The following is a 16,878-nucleotide window of genomic DNA, read 5'->3' as shown; positions in this document are numbered from 1 at the left end:
TTCCAAATAGATTTGTGGCACCAAAGCTAGCCTGGCTTTGGAATTGTATATGTCGGTGGTTGTGAGGTGTTTTTTCCCCTAGTTTAATTCTTTTAGATTGATTTTCCTGCAAATTTAGTCTTTAGAACATTATTATCCTCAATTTTCAATGGCATTAAAGCATATGTCCTCAGATTGGAACTGTGGGAAAAAATGGCCACATAGATTTATCCAAACTCAAAGCTTTATTTCACTCCAGGCAAATAACTTTATTTGTAAAAATTATTGGTTAAAATACACCAGAAATTAAATATATATATATATATATAATTCTGTGGGTGAATTTTCCCACCTATTTTAGTACTACCAACATGCAAAAACAACAATTATTTTCATTATATATTTTCTCTGTTTTTTCTACTGTAGACAATGTTACAGTCAACAGCACATCCTTCATTTTCACTGTGTCAGAATATGATGCCAAGAGATCAGCATGTTCTTCAGGAAAGCAGAATGCAGGGTGGATTAAATCCTGTTGAAATAAAGCCCATTTTCAGAACAAGTTCAGATTGGAAAGCTTTCAATCATCTCAACTCTGCAAATAGAATACAGGTTTTAGAGTCACCTGAGGCTTCTGCTACAGTGGACTTCATTTTCTCAGAAGACCCGGTGAAGACCTTGCAGAGTGACAGAGTTTTTATGGGACAGTTTAAAAAAATAAAAGATAATCAAACATATCTGCCTGAATTGATGGAAAACTACGACAGTGACATCATAAGGGATACAGCTCTTATTCCTGCTGCAGTACAGATATCATCTGATAAGGAGTTCTGTGATGAAGTGGACCTGCAGCAGCTAGTGATGAAATTAATGGATGCATTGTCTCTTCAAGCCCAACCAGGTACGAGTTCTCTCAGTTATCTAGACACTATCTTCTCACCTTCATCCAATTTGCTCTATAAATCACTCATAGTCATTTAACTCTCAGAGGAAACTCGGAATCTTGCCCTTGCCATTATAAAAGTACTGCATTGCTGTAAGGTGCAATATAGGTGTACTCTAAGGTGCAGAACTCACTCCTTTAAGGCAGACTATAGTCCCTAATACTTGAGTAATTTAAAACAAGCATGCAAGAGGAAGTCAGTCTCTGCAGTCAATTGTGGAGCGAACTCATACTGATGAGGTGCACTGGAGGTCTTTTCTTTTGTCAGCTAATACTCTGACACAGTAACTCTTGCTCTAGACCTAGGCAAACTTTAAGCAGTACAGAATGCTTCTGTAATCAATAGTCTTACTACAGCAAAACTTTGTTCAACACTCATTATGATAATGAGGTTGTAATGAGGAGAGTGACAGAAAAAGCTGCTGCTTATACAGAATTGTCTTATATTAGAGATTTATGAAGCATATTCTAGAGTTCTGGCAGCAACCAAGTTTTCTGAAAGACCTATTCTTCTGTTCTTCTTTTCAGATCAACAGTCAGTCTTGAAGCAGCATTTTTTCTTTACAGCTGAACGTGTTTGCAGATCCTTCTCTGATCTCATCAACCAGGTAACTGCCAGCTTGAAAGTGACAGAAAATGGCATTCACCTTACAGCTCCACTGAACTATTGAAGGTAATTAAAGCCATGTCACACTCTTTAAAGTATCTCAGATGTTGCCTAACAGATTTCTGCATTTAACAACTTCACCAGGAACCATAAATAGTGTTAAAGAATAACATTTCTTATCCGTTAATGGTTTCTAGCTCCTTACAGTAGATACAGGGGCACAGAGTATAACATCACTAATGCTGCACTGGCTTTCACAACTGTCCTGTCCTGTAATCTCTTTTCATTGCTATATAACTGATAATGAATTGTGTTTCAGAAACTTTATTTTTTTTCCTATAAAAATGGCTTGATGCAGGTGGTTTCAGTGATATATTGTCTATGAAGACTTTTTTTTCTTTGTCTAACTGAAAGGAATAAATTCTTTACTGTGAGATATCTCAGGACACAATAGTCACATTATTCCAAACTGAAAAATACATATTTAAAGGGAAAAAAAAGTTTAGAACATTTAAGGGAATTTGGTTGCTCTAGATAAACTGTTCCACTATGGATTGATATATATGTATTTATATTAGTATAGAACAGTTAATAAGAATGCAATGTCTAATATGGAATGGTTAATAAGAATGTAATGTTACCTACAGCATTAAAATGTGTGAGAAGTCATTTCTAATTGGTTGCTAGCACCGTATGAATCTAAAACTTCCAGAGTATTAAAGATACATACAAAGCCTGCACTTACACATATAGGAGTACATCTGCCTATGTAAGTAAACATACAAATATTGTGTGGAAGTTTGGAAGTAGATGATTGGCTAATGGTAGTAGATTGCACCTGTTGTCGTAAACTACAAGGAATTTATTAAGCCTCAGCAACAAGTAGGCTGGGATTTGAAGAGAAAGGAATAGATCATACAAAAGAAATAGTGCTTTGGCCCATTCATAATACAGTCCAGGTTAATTTCTTATAGTGTTGAGTGAATGAAAGCCTTGAAAAGAACTTAGTTCATTCTTAGGAGAAAAATAATAGGTACTCATTTCTTTTCTTTCATCGTTTCTTGTTGCTACTTGTTTTTACAGCAGTACAACACCAGTGATTTCAGTGAGATACACTGGTGTAATCTGTAATGATGGGGAGTGTCATAACTGTGTATTGTTTTATTAACAGCCATTCTGAAGGGTAAGATAATGGATAAAGATGGGGCATGTTAAAGATCTGAATGTTATTATCAGATGCTTTCCTTCTTTGAACTGTTAACTATCAAGTGACCCTATGAACTGATGGCAAATTTACTAAGTGTGATTCTTCAGCCCATTTCTTTCCTCTTAGTTTTTGATGTGTTTTGCTTTAATTACTTGATAGGAATTGTGCTGTATCCCTTCAGGGTGACAGCTACAAGGAAAACACTTTTTTCTGATAGTACATGGGAGTATTTTAAAGATCTGTGCTCAAAACCAGTCATGGCTCAAGAGCAATTTGCATGTTTTTAAGGATTTTAGTTCAGTAACTTGAATTATACCAGCTCACCAAGAGAGGAAAGACTCCTAATTTTTATAGGAATTAGTTTGTGATGACTAAGAAAACAAATTGAGTTTGGGAAAAAAGAAAAAAAAAGGGGGAAAATTGCATATTCTGAAACTTAGTTTAATATATAATGAAACACTTTAGTCTAATGTGATAGAAAAATGCTAAAGGTGTAATGCTGAAGAAAAGCTGCACAGCAGACCACTTAATTTTTCACATATTTCCTTATTGTCTTATTTTCATAATATGTTATAATCACGAAGATACAGGAGCTGCCTAGAAAATGGCTAAAAAATCTTGTTTCTGTTCGTAGCATCCCAGCTACTTTCATGAAAGACCTTATACTGCGGTTGATAGTGATGGTATTGAATGTTCCTGTTTTTTTTTCTGCTAGTTTTAGTCACCAAAAGCCTTAAGTACACACAACACAAACATCCAAGAATTACAGCAACAAAGAATGGTATGCGACTGTAGCTAACAGATTGTCTCTAGCAAATGAAGAGTGAAGAGGATGGAAGGTAAATAAACTAACTGACAAAGAAAGACTCCAGAAAGCAGGAAACAAGTAACAGAATTCACTAGGAAGTGCATACCTCTGTATTCTCACATAAACAGATTAGTAGCTTTTCCAATATACCTGTGCCAGGAGATGCAAACAACAATCCAAACAGCATAGCTGGCTATTATGAGAAGATATGCAGCAACTTCTGACAAGGCTTTAAATACTCTTCAGAGTAGGTGGATAAGAATCAAAATCAGTTGGAAACATTGACAGCTGACAAATACTTGTTTGGTCAGATGCAGTATGGGACAGGCCTGGAACACAAATGCTAATGGATGGATATCTCTGAAATATCCCTGAACCTCTTAGCATTTAACTTTCACTTCATGGCAGCAAGTGAAAACTCAAGGAAATATTTTCCACATCAGTAAGCAATTAATTACTCGCTAGGTCTCTATGAGATGAAAAGGGCAAAGTCTCAAGACTTTATTTTGTTGTTACTCAGTCCTGCACACAGTGAAGTAACCTCAATCATAAATGTTCATTCCACCCTTCTCCTGCCACACTCAGACTGAGGAACTGGAAGCCAGGAGCAGAAGCAACAGAAACAATCCTGGGTCATGCCAAAATCTGCTAAGAAATTCACAGGGGAGAGAATAGGAAACAACTCTAAATTGTTATTTTAAGATAATACAGCAAACCTTACATCTCATCCTCACTGTATTTGCTTTTTCTTAATGCAACCAACTTAGGAGGCCCCAGTTTATAATAAGTGAATCAATATCAAACATCATCATCCAGCTGTGATTTTATGCCAAGTCACTGAAATCTGCATCACATAAGACCATCATTATAAAACAGAATTAAGCTCTGAGTCCTTCAGAGAGAAGAAAATGAGGTAGGAGTTCATGTAGGAATTCTATCACATACATGTTTACCTGAAATTTAATTCTCCTCCCTTTTTCTTTTAATTGATTTCAGCACAATTAATAATACAGGTCATCTCCTTTACATCAGCAATTTCCAAATGTTCTCTATAGTGGGACCTATGCTTAAGATTCATCTGTTTTCTTAAGTTTCTCTTGCACTTATTAATCCTTCCCTGCCCATTTCTTCAAAGGCTAAATGGTGATACAGCCTGTTAATAAAAGAACTTGCTGAAGCAGAACAGTATTGCTATTTAAGCTAAACATCTGCTTGACCAGCAGTGGTATTTCTCAATTTCTGTTACTGGAAGAACAGAAGGAAGAAAGCTGCCCTTTTCTAAGAGATCCTCTTGTTTAGAAGAAACATATAAAATTTGGATGTGTTAGCCTCTTCCCAAAAGGTGCTATGGCACAGAGTCTAACAGTACCTGTTTACATTCTGTTTTTGTTGTTGTTTTCTAGAGCTTGAAAAGATATGAGAACAGATAGAATCTGTTCTACTACAATTCCAGTCCTACTTGGCTGGGCATCCGGCCCATACTGTACTTTGTTACTAGTCTTGGTAACTGTAGGGACTGTGCATGAAGATGGTCTCTCTTGTGTTTGTAGAAAGCTGTGCATAACAGGGCTTTTAGATACATTAATATAATTAAGATAATTAACAACAGTAGAATGAGAGTGAGCGGATCTGTTGTAACAATACCCTTGCCTCCCTCCCGCGTGGTAGCAGAGCACTCTTTCAGGCAGCAGCTGCAGGTGGGGGTGTGCTCCTGTACTCACATTACTGTCATGATCACTTCTCAGTTGCACATTTACATGATTCGTTGAATGCTCAACTTTAAGCTTGTATTCAATCCCACTGAATTTGGGAGGCTTCTTGAGGTTTGCTGTCTGCTTTTGTAAAATGGGATGATGAATAACATTTATTTTCTTCAGGTCCAGTAGCCATTTCAAGATTTCATTTGCACATTTTTCTACTTGAACCTACTTCTACAAGTTGCTGAACACCTAAAATACTTCTGCAAATGAGTTTTGATTTGGATATTTTGTGAAGAAAAAAACAAGTATTGCCATATACTCAAGAAAAGAAGCTTTGATTGAGCAACTAAATGGACCTGCCCTGGAAAGCTGAATTTTGTATCTGTACACATCCAGTATATCAATGATATAATAATCAATAATGCAATACATAATAATATCAAATTGCCTATGAGAGTCGGAGGAAACTGTCTTGGTTACAAACAGCTTGCAAGCTAAAAGAAAGAAGCAATTTTAAGTCATATATGAGAATTCCTTTGTTTAAATACTTTGTGAGAATATGTTACATTTTATGAAGTACTTGTCTAACTAGAAATCTAAGGAAATACCATAAGAATGTCCTATGAAAGCAAAGAGAGGAGCTGGTGACACCCATTAAAGTCTTTCATTTTGCTTTTTGCTGGTAAACTTCAAAGTCTTTGGGAGATATTTTTAATAGAAAAAAAAAAGTACTACTTTTCTTTAGTAGTATGATGTCTTTCAGCAGTGGTTGTTTTGTATGTGTGTGCAGCTATATGTACAGTATTGCTAATGGGGGAGGTTTTGGGCAACTTCCTGCTCTGTTTGTCAGTGTCCGATTGGAGAACTAGTTTTTTCCTGCTTTGGCACTCCAAAGAAAATAGTTTGAGTAGGTGACATGCATTACAAAAAGCCTGATAATACATACAGATTGAAGCAGGCAACTGCTTATAAACCGTGCAGTTTATTAGGGAGACTAAATTCATAGGCACCTAAGAAAAAAACAACACAAAAACAAAACAACAATCCAGAAGTTAATCAAATACAGTACTAGCTATAGGCATTTGTCCACCTGTAAATTAACATCAACAACACTTAAAATGCAAAATATGAAGAGAAGTAGTTAAAAAAAAATCTACATGTTGAGATCTTGAATTAAACACGTCATTTCCTCTTTTTCCCTAGCTCTCCAGTGATTCTTCCAAGTAACGTAGATTTACTCTTATGCTTGTGGTTTTTTATTAAATCTTCAAACAAGTCTTTCTTCCTCAGAACTGGTGACCTCTGAATATGAGTGAACATCCCTGAAAAGTGATATTAAAACACATATAAGTAATTAATTTCAAAATGACAAAGAGCTGCTGAGTGCTCAGTTTCCCACATTCATGTTTCCTCCATCTTTAGCTGTTGCTGTCCCAATATTCTTAGTAGTAACTACATGTTGTAGCCCCAAACCTCTCATTTTGGTGATAGTTGTATTTCTCCATCTGCAAGTTGCCTTTCACTGACAAACCACTCTGGTCTTTCCCTTCATCACAGGCCTTCTTTTTTATCCTTCCTATAGAACTTTTTCACTTGTAATTAGCAGGGTTAGAGTTATCCATTGGACTCCACATAATCTTACAAACTCATTGGTTTATTGTTAACCTTTCTGCACAATGAATGAGATCGCTCTTGCTATTTAGTAGCAACTTTATTATTTCCTTGAGGAACAATGGAATATTTTCTTAGCAATAATCCCCAAAAGCTGATAGAGTGGCTTTATTAACTTTTGACATATCAGCCTTCTGAAAAAGTAACTGATTAACACACTATGCGTTTACTTACCAGACCTCAAATATTTAATACAGCAGTCTCTACCTCACTACTCTCCTTAGCACCCTAGCAGAACTAGGACAACAAGTTCTTTATCCTTGGCAGTTGGACTATGTGCAAGAGCTCATCTGAGCCTAGTTACTTGCACCTGTGAGAGAGGTGTGCACAGCTGTGGTCACTCTGAGTGATGAGGTAGCAGAGAAACTGCAGGGTGAGGAGGAGAGAGGCAGAAGATTGGTAGAGAGTATTTTTTTTTTTTAAATCTGTAATCTTCAATTATTTATGTTGGCATTGTGCTACCTGTTGTCTTGAGGAGAGGCTGTACAGCAGCTCTACATAAAGATTTACTGTAAGTACAAAGGCTTTATTTTCCTTGTGTGTTTTTTTAAAGCTTTATTTTAGCTCATTGAAAGTTGTTGTAACTGTGATGTATCTAATTGTAATTGTTCTGCTGTAATACATTGTTTTTTTGAAACCTGTTTTTTTTGTAGTGTTTGAGTTTGGGAAAGGAAGAGAATGGTTGATTAAAGATATGCTGGTCAGATAACTCAAGGATTTTCCCTGCTTAATTTAAAGGTGGCTAGTGCTTCTTTGTAGGCTGTCAAGGGAGTTTTTATGCAGTTAGTATAAGTAGGGTTTCAGAAAATTAGGATAGTTTGTCAGATAACAAAAACCAGAATTGCTGTATTTGAGTTATATTTTTTGTGGATTGTGTAGAGTCTAGAGTATCTCTAGACCTATTGGTAACTACAGTCAGAAGCCTAGCAGGGCTGAACTGGTTCAGAAAACACTGTTTAAAACTGCAAGCCTGAAACTGAACTACTTCTACCAGTGTCTTAGTACACAGTCAGACAGACTTGTTTTCCCAAAAGGCAAAGTTTAAAGAGCTGTGGAGGTGCTTCTTAGATGTGTCAGAATAGTTCTGTTCATTGCTACTTACAAGCTTTACCAAGACTTTCCTAGTTTCTTTGGCTTTGTAGGTTTTTCTGTGTGTGTTCTTGCTACTTCCTGCTATTGAGAGTTGGAGCTAGGTGATCTTTACAGTCCCTTCTGGCCCAAGCTATTTTCTGATTCTGTATTACTCAATCTTCACAATGATCTCATGGAATTTCTCTGACAGGATGACAATAATGATACTTTAACACCAGCATTTCTGTGCCAAGTCCAGATCTGTCTTGTTTTTTCTAGTTCAGTATGCTTGAAGAACTACAGTGTACGTAACTTAAAGATTATTTCTGATTTATGACAGTTTGCCATTCAAAAAAAATCAAAAATGCAGTTGTTATAAAAGCTTAAGAGCTTAAGATGAAAAAATTTCAAATAAAGAAGTTATCAGTAGTTGTAGAAGTAACAGCACTGGTTGACTCTTCTAAAACTAGCCTACTGAAACCAATTCATGCCTGCCCATGTAGATGTGGAATGGAGAACACAAAGCCATTCAAATGCAGTTAATGCTACTCTTTGAGATAAGAACATAGGCTTGTACATATCTTTGCATTACATAATAAGTAGTAATTTAATTTCTTGTCACTTTCTAGGGTGTGATTTACCTCTGCAATTATTAATAATTGATTTCTGCTTTCACTAAGCAAGGTGGTGAGGTCAGGGGCTACAAAGATTAAAACAGCTGACTTTGTTAAGAAACTGGGAGACTTGAATGAGAGGTTAGCTAGCTCCTCGAAGAAATAAAACTTAGTCGACATTGCTATGAGGTGCCTGCTTCCAACTGATGATAATCAATTGTGCAGTGAAACCAGACCAGCTGGTTGCAATTTACAAAACAAAGAGGTCAAAGAATGGGAGGGAAGAGGAGAAGGAGGGAGGAGTTTGTATTTCTCTTAAAGTGTGAATATTTAGTAGTATCTTAAGATCCCTTTGTATAAGAGTAAACAAAAGTTGGCATTAATCACAAAACAAAAAATCGTGCTTTAAGAGTAACAGCATGATATCTTTTGATCTTGTCTACTAGTCTTGAAGGCTAGTTGTTTATTTAGGAAAATCAAAGAGTGATACGAGGAGCCAGTGACAGAGAAAAGGCTCCAGGAACTTAGGCAACAAAATTCAAAGCTGTAATCCTGGGGAAAAGACAAAATTCATCAGCTGCTTTCACCTGATAATTCTCTCAGCTTTTAATAGACACATGAGGCAGCAGTACTAAAGCTACATTCTACTTGCACCCAGAAGTGCAAGCACTGGCCTTACCAGGACAGCAGTTTGTTTCTTTTGTGAGGTAATGTTTGTTTGATTCAGTTTAGTAACTGTCACTGCACAAGTTCCTCTTCAGTCTGAGGGGATTGATTCAAACACAGCTCCCATCTCCTACTTTAATGGCTAAGATACTCTTTGTAGGTAATGGGAGTAAGGACCTCTTGATTCTTCTTATTGAGTCCTATGTTCCAATACACACACACGCATAATTAAGATTTGTGGGTAAGAGCTGGACTGTCCAGTGGTATAGTGTCACTGGGACAGGAAAAATGCTGATTTCACATTCTTCTTCAGAGACACCTTGATAGGTAACTGCCCAGAGAGGTTCTTTGCTATTCCACAGACTTTGACCCCAAAATCCTAATAATTTAAACACTGATCTAGGAAGTGGTGATAAGGATCTGAATCCTTTCAAAGCATAACACTGTCCCTTTCTGAAAGATAATATTTTCCGGGAAAGATGTACTAACTGATACAGGATTAGAACTGAAGCCTTGTAGAAAAATGAGATTTAGGAAAAGCTGTGCTATATTTTTCCATTGGGAATGGGGAAGCTAAGTGACATGCTACCTTTTGTGGATCGTACTGTGAAGTACCAGCTCTTGCCTTACTGCCTATGGAGATTCCTTCTTTAAGTCTGTGGATTCTGCTCTCAGGTAGGGAACCTAGTGATAAGGAATTGCAGCACTTTAGTGTTATAGATCCTGTTCTTCCCAAATCTATAGCTGTGTCTGAAAGCCTGCTTGCACTTGAGTGCTAGGTTTGTTTCCATTACATGTTGGACCAAGTTACCTAGAAATATGATCATGTGGTTGACTACTAAATGGCAATTAAACATATCCTTACTCCGCTGCTGAAAGAGTGCTGCTCTCCCCAGCAGCACCAGTATGACTGTTCCTGGACTAACGTACTTCTCAGATTGAGGGACTTGGCACTAGCCTGTCTGTGGCACAACACTAATTAAATTGCTGGTGTTGAAGAATATCTTTGTTCAGTTGCTGAGCTGCTGTCTTTATTTTCTACTCCTGCCTTTTCTGCCCAAATCTCATAAAATGGAACTCTAATGACAGCTTTTAAGTCTACGTTATTAGGAAATCAAATTTTTTGCTATTACCACACAGAAATATAAGCCTGCATTTTCATCCTTTCCTGGACTGTTTACTGCCTGTGAGATATATTAAAAGGAGTAGTAACCTTGGTTTCGCTCTGTGAACTGAGAAGGTAGAGTAGTGATTCTCTGCTGAACTTCTGCAAGCTGTCTTCTTCCTAGGCCGTGGGTTCTGGACAGCACACAGTCCACATAGATATCCCAGAATAGCTGAGCCAGGTCCCAGAACAGAGCCCCGTGTTTCAAGTTTTCTGATGATTTCAGGAAGATCATGAAGTCCCAAAAGCCACTGACAGAGTCAGAAATGCGAGGCTTCCTCATCTCCAGTAAGACAGCTGAGGAGGATTCCCAGCACTGAGGGTCTGCTCGCCCAAGAGCCAGTGGATCAATCTGGCTATGGCAGAGGGAAGGTGTCACACAGAACACTGTCATGAGTAGCAGAGAGTAGGTGAGCCTCATGTTGCAGTGGATTCTCCCTTTGTTACCAAAATCCATTGTGTCACTGAAACACAGTAAAACCAATATAATTTATCACTATTAGATTTGGGAACAAAGCCCTGTACCTTACACTACATAGAGGGCACTAGATGTTGATAGTAGTTTATCTGTTCTTTAAAAATCTCAATATGCTTCCTTGTATAAATACAGTGGAATTGCATTATTCTGTGCTCCAGAAGCATGTGTTAAAACTGTTACAGTTGTTATCACAGGTTCTGTGATAAACTCATTTATCTCTAAGTTCTTCATATTGAAAGTTTTTGACAGATTTGCTGATCCTTAAACTTTTCCAGTAAAGATCCATTCATTTTTGTCTTTTGAAAGTCTTGTTTTTCTCTAAGTCCTTTAGAATAGCCTACAGACTCCCAGGGGTCTGTAGTTAAGGTGCAGGCAGAAAACTATTGCAAGCATGTTCTAATGAATTAGTGGTAGTTTGCAAAATCATCCATTGAGCAGGGGTGTTTTACCTGCTAAAATGCAGAATGATTCTGAGAAGAGGGTATAGCAAAGACATAGTACAGCATCTATATCGTACAGCATGTATATATTCATGTATATAAATGTACAGATGCTTATACATCAATCATAATTGACAACTTAGTGTTTCACATCTTGAAACTTCATAAGCAGCTACAGAAGGAGAAACCTGGAGAACAATAACCTTTTGGGGACAGAAAGGCCCAGTAGTTTCCATCAGATTTCATTTATAGCATCTGCTTCTACCGTGTGCTTTCTAACATGTTGCTAGTGTTATTTGTGGAACAAGTTTGGAGTTTGTTCTTAGTTTAGATCGTGGTGTGAGGACAACATCCTGTTTGTAGAAACCAGCATCTGAGGTTTTAGCACAAACAACTGTTCAAAAGCAACAGCTCAGCACGTGTTGTGGTCTTTGTTTGATCATCTAGAGAGTGTAACTGGTTGTGAGTGGGGTTGAGCTTTTTTTTGCTTTTAATGGAGAAAGGAGAAGCTACCTCTTTTAACCAGCTTAACTTAATCAGTGACTCTTCCATGAGTGCTCATGTAAAACAAAAAATGTCTTTCTATTCTGTGAAGAAAGATGTCAAAGGCAGATGTGTGCACACAGAGGGATTGTGTGTGAGAAAGTAGCCTGGCCGTAGCCTGTGTGCAAGACCAGGGAAGGCTAAGCTGCTTTTTTTGAGTGTGTATTATTGCAGGTCTAAAGGGCTCTTCTGCGATTTTAGTCCTGACAGTGATGCTCTTCTCTAGCACCCAGTCTGCTTCCATGGTCAAGTTCTGAGAACTTTGGGGGTATTTAATTGTAAGCAGTTGGAGAGTAAACTCTCTATTCAGTTTGAATTAGGCTCTAGCGACAAAGTTGACTTGACAGCCTTGGATCTCAAACTTGCATTTAATGAAGAGGGATAGAACATGCTTCCCATGCTGCTTGGACAGTTGTTAGTAACAGCACTGACCTTGTGCAGCTACCAGGATCTCCAGAAGCGTAATTCCCCTGTACCCTACTGCTCAAGGCAGGTTTGGATTGCTTTTTGAAAGGCAAATCTGAGGACGTGAGTCACCACTTCATTCCTCCTAGTGTGTGCATCAGAACCCTTCCAGTGGGCAGCAGGCACCTGTGTGTGCACCTTTAATGTGCATGTATCTCCTTACCTCGACTTTTTAGAGGCATAACTAACTTAGCTTAGTAAGATTCTTTTTAAGAAAAACTTGAAAGCAACCTAACTTAAGAATAACTGAAGGAAACCTAAGCAAATAGTTCAGACTAAGGAGTTGTACTAAAATTGATTAACTGTCATTTGGACAGGGGCTATATCATTGTCCCCCTCCTCCTAATTTCATTTTGGAAACATTCTAAGTTACAGAGCTGGGCAAGACAAGAGATTCTGGGCTCGTCAGAGGAAAAAAAAAAAAAAAAAAAAAAAAAAAGGCAAAGGGGCTGCTGTAGGCAGGGAGCTGGGAGGCTGTGCCGTTCGAGGCGTGGTGTGGGCAGCACTGAGCAGGGCCGGTACCAGCCCTGCTGCTCCTTGTGTGCTGGCTGAACTTGAGGAGCGTTTCTGTCAGCCAGCCTTCTGCAAGCCTCGGCATTTATTTTGGTCGCCAGGAGCTGGAGAGGTGCTCAGGAAATCGCATTTTCATTAGTGCCTTAACTGTGCTTATGGTGAATTCTGCACTCCAACTTTTAGGGTCGGTCTGTCCATAAATTTCTTTTGTGTGTGGGTGCTGTTTACACCTCGCGGCTCTTTTTTTCGCTAACTGACCCCCCCATCCTGCCTCACGTTATGAACAGTGCCGTACAATAAAGGAAAAAAAAAGTTAATTATCTCGTTGGTTATCAGCCCCTGGTTGGAGCTCCCAGTTAGGACCGTTCACCCGATCCCGGAGCGTAAAGACGCCGCAGCCCGTGGCAGGGATCAGAGTGGGATGGGACAGCCCGCGGGCTCCCCCCGCCCCAGCCCTGCCCGGCCGCCCCGCGCCCCCCGCTCGCCGCCGCCCGCAGCCCTTACCTCGGCGCTCCGGCGTGCAGGGCGGGCTGGGCAGGGTGCTTTCTGCGCCCGCCGCCGCGCTCCTTAAGAAGCCGGGGCGGGCATCCCGGCTTACTTTCTACGTCAGGACTCGGGGAAAAGCCCCCACCCCCAGAGTCCTGGCCGCTGTTCCTGAGCACCCGGCGCTTCTTCCCTCCCCCCTGCGAGAAAACGGGCTGCTATAAGGCGTGCTCCGCTCGTCTGCCCCGTCGGCGGGGGCTGTCGGTGAAGAACGGTCCCTGAGCCGGTACTTGCCCAAGCGGCAGCCCTTTCCCTGTCCTCTCTCCCAGCAGTGATGTACTGAGGGTAAGAAGGAGGTCCCCATGCTGGAGCTCCAGTTGTCTGGACCAGGCTCAGCCACCGAGTCGTCTTTGCTGTGCGTGGCTGCCGGAGGTGTCCCCTTCCTGTCCTACACCCTTTTCTGTGGGGAAGGATTCTGTGGCACATCTAGTGGAATCTGCTGCCTGGGTTTCAGCTGTACAGCAGCAGGTCCTGCTCTCCTGGGCACCCAGGTGGAGGTCCTGAAAAGAACCCAGTAAAGAAATTAACCGCAGCCACGAGGCTGAGTTGCTTGTTGCAGCTCAATTCACACAAGTCTATGTAAATGAGAGTCACCCAGGCTGTGTGCTCTCCAAAAGGGCAGGGCTCAGGCAACATTTTTTTTCCACATAAAATTAAAAATAATGTAGTCTACTGCTGTTGCGCTTCCTCTCTGTGAGGTTCTCAGCTGTATCCCCTTTCTACTGTGCTCAGCTCTGCAAGTGGTAACTCTACCCATGTTCAGGGTGTGCGCTGCAGCTGTCCCATGATGTGCATAAACCACACAGTACAAATAGCTGGTGTTCCAGGATCAGGCTACTGACCAGTGTCCAACGTAACTTGTTCTAGCTACTTGAAGTAAATAGGGTGAGTGACATCGTTCTTTTTCATAATTCTGTGTTGTCTACACAAATTATGTAGCATGCTGCTGGCTGTCTGAAGTCAGTGCAGCTGCACCAATCCATACCAGCTAGGAAGCAACATGTTGTTTCAAGACTAACTGGCAGCTCCTTTCTGTCATGGTGCTTTTAACCATAATTCTCTCTCCATGAGGACCTGTGCCTCAGTAGCATCAGGTTTATCTTTGAAGTCAGTAGGGCCATGCTATTTTATACCAGCTGAGAAGTTGGCCTAAAGCAGTGATTATTTTTTTCTGTTACTTATTTGTATGTTTATAATTTGCATATTTTTGTGAATTTAGTTCATATGAATGGAGAAGCACATTTTTTTCCTAACTCAAAATTTTACAACGTCTCCATAAGAATAAACAGTTATTCTTCTGGTGCTTTATTTCTTATTCAGTTTTATTCAATCCATGAGAGTGAATGGTGTGTAAAAAGTATTCTTTCTTAACAGAAGCAAAAGGAACTTCTGAGTAGTGAGAAAACATCTGACCTGAACAATAGTTAACCATGTAGGATTTTGGCAAATTTACAGATGTTCCATTTATTTTTTTCAAGAAGCATTGAGTTGGGAATGAGGAAATATGAGGTACTAAATGCTAACAGAGACTTCAAGAGGCAGCAGAGTGCAATACCTTGCCTTTGAGAGATAGAATCATAGAATGGCCTGGGTTGAAAAGGACCACAGTGATTATCTAATCTCAACCTCCCTGCTATGTGCAGGGTCACCAACCACTAGCCCAGGCTGCTCGGAGCCAGGTCCAATGTGGATTTCAATTACCCTCCTTCATAATTTGATGAATTGTGGGGGGAAAAAAAACAACTGTTACACCTGATTGAAGAGGGAAGGTCTCTTATTCCATAACGGAACTCCAGAATTTTTGCTTTGTACTGTTATCAGCACAGGCTATTCCATTAGCCTGTCTTCTCTCCAGTTCTGGGAATAAAGGGATCCTCAAGCATTTTTAAAGTCAGCTCTGTAGGAGCTGACTTTGGGCCCTTGTGCTTTCTGGAGTTCCTTAGCAAGTGGAAGAATTGAGCAACAAGCATGTTTCTCTTAGCGTTTGTGTGTGAGGGTTGAGCTGGTTAAGGGAAAATAGAAAGCTTTGCTGTAAGATGTGGGTGCTGTGATGCAACTTGAAGGCAGCTCCAGAGTAGTAAAGGTTCTGAGGCTGCTCATGTTTATTGTCAGTCTGGGCACAGGAGGCCAGACTAGCATAGGGCTAAGGTGCTATAGAAGTGTTTTTTACTTGCTTTTGCTAGGTCTGTGGTGAAGTACTCTAAGGGCTGCACTCTTTGCTGTGGAGTGTAAAGCAAAAGGCTGCAACTGTAAAAGAAAATGCAGAATGTTTCTTGAGAGTTGATATGTTTCTGCCAAGCTGGAACCTTTCTGGATTCATTGTGAAGAAGTGAGTTTATTTAATTGAGTTCCCTTCTGGGGAGCACTTTATCTAGTTTTAGATCAAGAACAACATCGGTTTCATTCCATTCAGAGTCTTTCAGGTAGACTCAAGGGTGCTGAACTAGGTGTTCTCAGAGAAATGAGAGTCACTGCTCAAGGGAAATACTGCTCCAGATGAAATTCTTGGCTCCACAGATACTTCCTGAGCCTACTGTGTTCCCTCTGAACCAGAGCACTCACATTCTATTTCTGGGAAAGATGCTTTTGTTAATTGGATTCATCACCTCAACCTTCTAGTGGAGAAGAAACGTAGAATTGAATGAGATGGCAAACCCTTCTATGAGCTCTCAGTAAAGCTTTCTGTGCCCTTTTTAGGCTATGAATAATCTTTATTTCCCTGTACTGCAGGATGTATTCCCCTGACAGCCAACGTTCATGTCCTCAGTGGATCTCCATAGCTTATGAATAAATTTAATTCAGAGAGTCTGTAGGTCATATCCAGAGTCATTTGCAAAACCTTTGGTTTTTTATCAAGAAAAGTTTCTTCTCAAATGTACAGCTGAGAGAGATATTTCAGATCCTGTAACACTACAGAAATCATGTTTAGCTTATAAGTATAAGGAAGTAAGAATAGTTGAATGGCATCTCATGGATATCTCTGTTTAGAATGGAGTAAGGGTATAAACAGTTACACACAGTGCCTCTCCCTTCTTGCATTTGCTCCCTGCAAGCCCTCCAGTGTGGTTTAGCACTGACCACTAACAGACAAGGGCTTACAGTTGCTTGAGCAATGTAAGTATTTTTACAGATTTTAAAAAAATGACATTCAGCACTGAGACTAAGAGGCAGCAAAGTATGATGGTACTCATACTGCATCCCTTTCCTGTAGTTCCTATGAGCAGTCAGGTGTAAAGTCAATATTTAATTTTAGATGATGATGTTGCCTTAAATGTGTCTCATTGCTTAGATGAGAAATTAAGAAATAGTTTTAGCTGAAATTTCATTTTTTTTGCTGCTCTGGGTTCCTTATTATCCAAACTTTTTTATGATATCCAGACCAGTGACAGCAAATACACAATTTGTGATTCTTTGGGATTCCCCCCTCCAAGGTCTGTTGGGTTTTAGTACATGGAAGAGACTTCT

At 39.7% G+C, this 16,878-nt stretch overlaps 2 protein-coding genes across 12 annotated transcripts in view; one reads left to right on the top strand and one right to left on the bottom strand.

Annotated features, from left to right (window-relative positions):
• Positions 1–16,878, top strand: part of DYTN (dystrotelin) — a 54,979-nt gene that overhangs the window by 21,244 nt on the left and 16,857 nt on the right. For 9 of the 11 annotated variants that reach the window (XR_016468338.1, XR_016468336.1, XR_016468337.1 and 6 more), the window contains 2 exons: positions 406–880; positions 1,451–1,595. Coding sequence is in view for 2 of the 11 variants with exons in the window: in XM_090144179.1 (XP_090000305.1) it covers positions 406–880; positions 1,451–1,593 (618 nt within the window). In the remaining 9 variants the exon portion in view is untranslated. Of the gene's footprint in view, positions 1–405; positions 881–1,450; positions 3,070–3,451; positions 4,810–16,878 lie in introns of those variants that run through there. The other 2 variants (XM_090144179.1, XM_090144178.1) reach the window with 2 other exon arrangements.
• Positions 4,960–14,604, bottom strand: FAM237A (family with sequence similarity 237 member A). Its single transcript, XM_031601274.2, has 3 exons — positions 13,375–14,604; positions 10,480–10,895; positions 4,960–6,566 (listed from the first exon to the last, which is right to left on the bottom strand). Exons 2-3 carry the CDS (start codon positions 10,886–10,888, stop codon positions 6,427–6,429), a joined length of 549 nt encoding a protein of 182 aa, XP_031457134.2. The 5' UTR covers positions 10,889–10,895; positions 13,375–14,604; the 3' UTR covers positions 4,960–6,426.

Source organism: Phasianus colchicus, chromosome 7, assembly GCF_987193195.1.
Source record: "Phasianus colchicus chromosome 7, bPhaCol1.hap1.1, whole genome shotgun sequence".
In the NCBI taxonomy this organism is placed as follows: Eukaryota; Metazoa; Chordata; class Aves; order Galliformes; family Phasianidae; genus Phasianus; species Phasianus colchicus.
This window is presented reverse-complemented; position numbering and strand designations above follow the sequence as displayed.

Coding starts and splice junctions, on each gene's coding strand:
- FAM237A (XM_031601274.2), bottom strand. CDS start 10,888: ATGGATTTTGGTAACAAAGGGAGAATCCACTGCAACATGAGGCTCACC. Junction 6,567..10,479: donor GTTCACAGAGCGAAACCAAG/GTTACTACTCCT, acceptor ATCACTTTTCAG/GGATGTTCACTCATATTCAG.